This window comes from Nerophis ophidion, linkage group LG12 (genome assembly GCF_033978795.1).
Source record: "Nerophis ophidion isolate RoL-2023_Sa linkage group LG12, RoL_Noph_v1.0, whole genome shotgun sequence".
In the NCBI taxonomy this organism is placed as follows: domain Eukaryota; kingdom Metazoa; phylum Chordata; class Actinopteri; order Syngnathiformes; family Syngnathidae; genus Nerophis; species Nerophis ophidion.
The window spans coordinates 66,294,136-66,297,817 of record NC_084622.1 but is presented as its reverse complement, the minus strand read 5'-3'; the positions used below and the strand labels follow the sequence as shown (position 1 = coordinate 66,297,817).

At 44.4% G+C, this 3,682-nt stretch overlaps 1 protein-coding gene across 1 annotated transcript in view; it reads left to right on the top strand.

Annotated features, from left to right (window-relative positions):
• LOC133563721 (fibroblast growth factor 4B-like) overlaps positions 1–352 on the top strand; it is a 25,532-nt gene extending 25,180 nt beyond the window's left edge. Inside the window, exon 3 of the mRNA XM_061918014.1 lies at positions 116–352. Within this exon, the coding sequence (XP_061773998.1) occupies positions 116–292 (177 nt within the window). The 3' untranslated portion in view covers positions 293–352. The remainder of the gene's footprint in view (positions 1–115) is intronic.
• The last annotated feature ends 3,330 nt before the right edge of the window (positions 353–3,682 follow it).

Genomic DNA, 3,682 nt, shown 5'->3' with positions numbered 1-3,682 from the left:
ACACTTTTGAGTTTGCATCAGTCATGATTGATTTGAGCGTTTTCTTACATTTGTGTACTTATTCACGCTTCCCTGCACGCGGCATCACACCCTCTCCCTCTTGTGTTCTCTCCAGACATTTTTCCACGAGGAATGCAAGTTCCGAGAGAAGCTGCTCCCCAATAACTACAACGCCTACGAGTCGCTGGCGTACAGAGGCTCCTTCGTGGCTCTCAGCAAGCACGGCCGCGTGAAAAGAGGCAACAAGGCCACCACTGCCATGACTGTAACGCACTTCCTGCCCCGAATATGAACCCCCGTCCCCGTCCCTCCTTACCGAGCAAAGACTGGCAATAACAAACGTATTTGCACATGTGGATTCTTTCCCAGGTAACTTCAACACCTATACATACTGTACATCCAAAAAGGCAACAACGGACTGTCATGGAAAGAAAATGTGATAGTATTTATTCAGACTTTATATGTATATTTGGGTAGTTTACTTTGTATGAGAAATGAGGAAATGCCTTCCTTTGCCGCTTTTTGTTGGATTGACACCAATTTGGCATGGGGGCAGAGAGAGGCTTCAATGGTACCCTCCCTTTTGACTGTAAGAGTGCACGCTGAAGTCCACGGAGTGTTCGCCCTGTCAGCTTGTATAATTATATTACCTCAAAGCACCAAAATCCTGAGTTGACGAAATCGAAAAAGCATACCTGCATGCAACTACTACAGATAACAAAAAAAAAAAGCCTGTTTTTTTTGCACCATTTGTTGAATCTCCGGCGGGTCAACGACAGCATGATGGTTGTTCTTGCTTTGTCATGAGGCAGCGGTGCCTTGAATTCCTATTGTGTGCCCGCCCCTGCCCCCCCACCCCCGCCCCACCTGCATGCGAGAAACGTTGGTGCTCAAGTCAGAAATAGGAATGAAAGACAAGACATCTCTCCCGCAGACCCCATTCCTGGGGGTGGGGGCTGGACGTTTCCCCGCTCCGTCCCCTACGGAATTAGATCGAGAAAGTCAATTGGCACTGCGGACGTTAACGCAGCCGAGCCTTTTATTCTTCCCATCACGATTTAAAGAGAGCACTCAGCCTCTGAGGGAGCTTCGACAATCTCACACTTACTTGCTCATCAGGCTTGATGAGTGTGTGTGTGTGTGTGTGTGTGTGTGGTCATGGCATCATTACAAGTATGAACAGAACATTATTTCTCACTCAGCGTGGTGAATTAGGACAAAAAGTGACAATGGGAGCTCTTTTGGCGTGGCACTTAAAAGCCTCTATGCAGGAAGTAGTGGTGTGGAAGTGACTGCTGATTAGTCAGTCCACTGTTAATGAGGGTCTGCTTTGAAGGACATCAGGACTACACTTCAGGTACCTCAGTCTCTCATGTTTTAGATTGGGTTTATGCAAACTGGTCACAGAGTATGTAGCGTACTTTACTTGAATGCAACAATTTGAGATGGCGTGTGAGCCAATGTGGGGACAGGACGGGGCAAAGGTTGAGGCTCAGAGTTGGACTTATAAGGGACGGTGCACGCGGCCTCCATTGTTGCTTTAACTCGGCGAGGATGCCTGTAATGTGGGCTAACATAGCTGAGCCGCCGTGCTCAAGTGGGCCCCATCCGTCAGAGCCATTTGTGTACCAAGGTTGGAGGTGCTGACGTTTCAGTGTCCGGTTACTGACGTTTAGGTGTTTTCATTTTTTGACTTTGGTCTTTGATCAAGACCGCGAGGTGCTCTCGTGTTTTTGTGTTAACTGTTAGTGAAGTGTGGAAGCCCTAAAGTTCAACACTTTGCCCGTCAAAAACCATTCGTGATCCAAAGAAAACGTTGAAGAACAACATGGTTCTAAGGTTGATCATCTTGAGTTCAGTGAGTATTTAGGTCAGGGGTGCCTACAACGTCGATCGCGGAGGGTGTGTTAGTCGATCGCCAGCCAGGCATTTAAAAAATAGACCTAAAAATTAGCGATCATCAATCTTCAACAAGACGTCACTTTATTGACATTCACGACACCTGTGGGTCTTGTGAGATGACATTGGCTGCTGCGAGCTCATTATTAAGAAAAAGTGATAGACAGGAAGTCTAGAAACACTTTTTATTTCAACACATTCGCGCCGTACCTGCTGTCAAAACTCTAAAGACCGACTGCACAGTTCCTATCTTCACAATAAAAGCGCTGCTTCCTCTTGCCTGCGCTAACAAAATAAGAGTCTCAGAAAGCTGGCGTGCACAAACTAGCAAGCTACGGAGCTAATTAATTTCTTATAAAGTGTATAAAAACGAGTAAGGAAGCTGGACAAAAATAAGATGCCAAAAACCAACCACTTTCATGTAGTATTGGACAGAAAGGAGGACTTTTGTTCTCCATTTGAAAATGCCGACGTTATCATCACTTCTGTCTGATCCCAATCAATGCTAGTCACCCCAATCAGGTAATACTCCAACTTATATTCTTGTCTTCATGAAAGAAAGGACTCTATATGTCGTAAACCAGGGGTGCCCATTACGTCGATCGTGAGCTACCGGTCGACCGCGGGGGGTGTGTAAGTCGATCGCCAGCCAGGGTTTTAAAAAAATAGACTTAAAACTTAGCGATCATCAATTTTCACCAAGATGTCACTTGATTGACATTCACGGCACCCGAAGGTCTTGTGAGATGACGCTGGCTGCTGCCAGATCATTATTAAGAAAAAATGACCGAGAGGAAGGCGAGAAACACTTTTTATTTCAACAGACTCTCGCGCCGTACCTTCCGTCAAAACTCTAAAGGCCGACTGCACATTTCCTATCTTCACAAAAAAAGCCCTGCTTCATGCTGCCTGCGCTAACTAAATAAGAGTCTCGGAAAGCTGGCGCCAGCTTTCCGAGCGATCGTTTGTGCACGCCAGCTTTCCAAGACTCTTATTTTGTTAGCGCAGGCAGCATGAAGCAGGGCTTTTATTGTGAAGATAGGAAATGTGCAGTCGGTCTTTAGAGTTTTGACGGAAGGGACGGCGCGAAAGTCTGTTGAAATAAAAAATGTTTCTCGCCTTCCTCTCTGTCATTTTTTCCTAATAATGAACTGGCAGCAGCCAGCGTCATCTCACAAGACCCTCGGGTGCCGTGAATGTCAATCAAGCAAGCTACGGAATTTGCCGTCAATGTTTTTCTTGTAAAGTGTATGGAAGCTGGATAAATAAGATGCCAAAAACCAACCACTTTCATGTGGTATTGTACAGAAAGGAGGACTTTTTTCCTCCTCCATTCGAAAATGTGGGCGTTATCATCATTACTGTCTGATTCCAATCAATGCAAGTCATCAGAATCAGGTAATACACCTACTTATATTCTTGTCTTGGTGAAAGAAAGACATCTATATGTGTTACACATGCTTGTATTATCATTAAACACATTTAACTTGTTTACAAAAATGTCTCTTTCATAAATAAATCAATATAAATGATATATATGAATGAGGTAGATCCCCTCGATTTGGTCAATTGAAAAGTAGCTTGCCTGCAGAAAAAGTGTGGGCACCCCTGTCTTAAACATTATTGAATTTTCATTAAAAACCTTTAATCTGTTAACAAAAACATATGTTTTATAAATAAAAACATATAAATGATATATATGAATGAGGTAGATCCCCTCGACTTGGTCAATTGAAAAGTAGCTCGCCTGCAGAAGAAGTGTGGGCACCCCTGATTTAGGTAC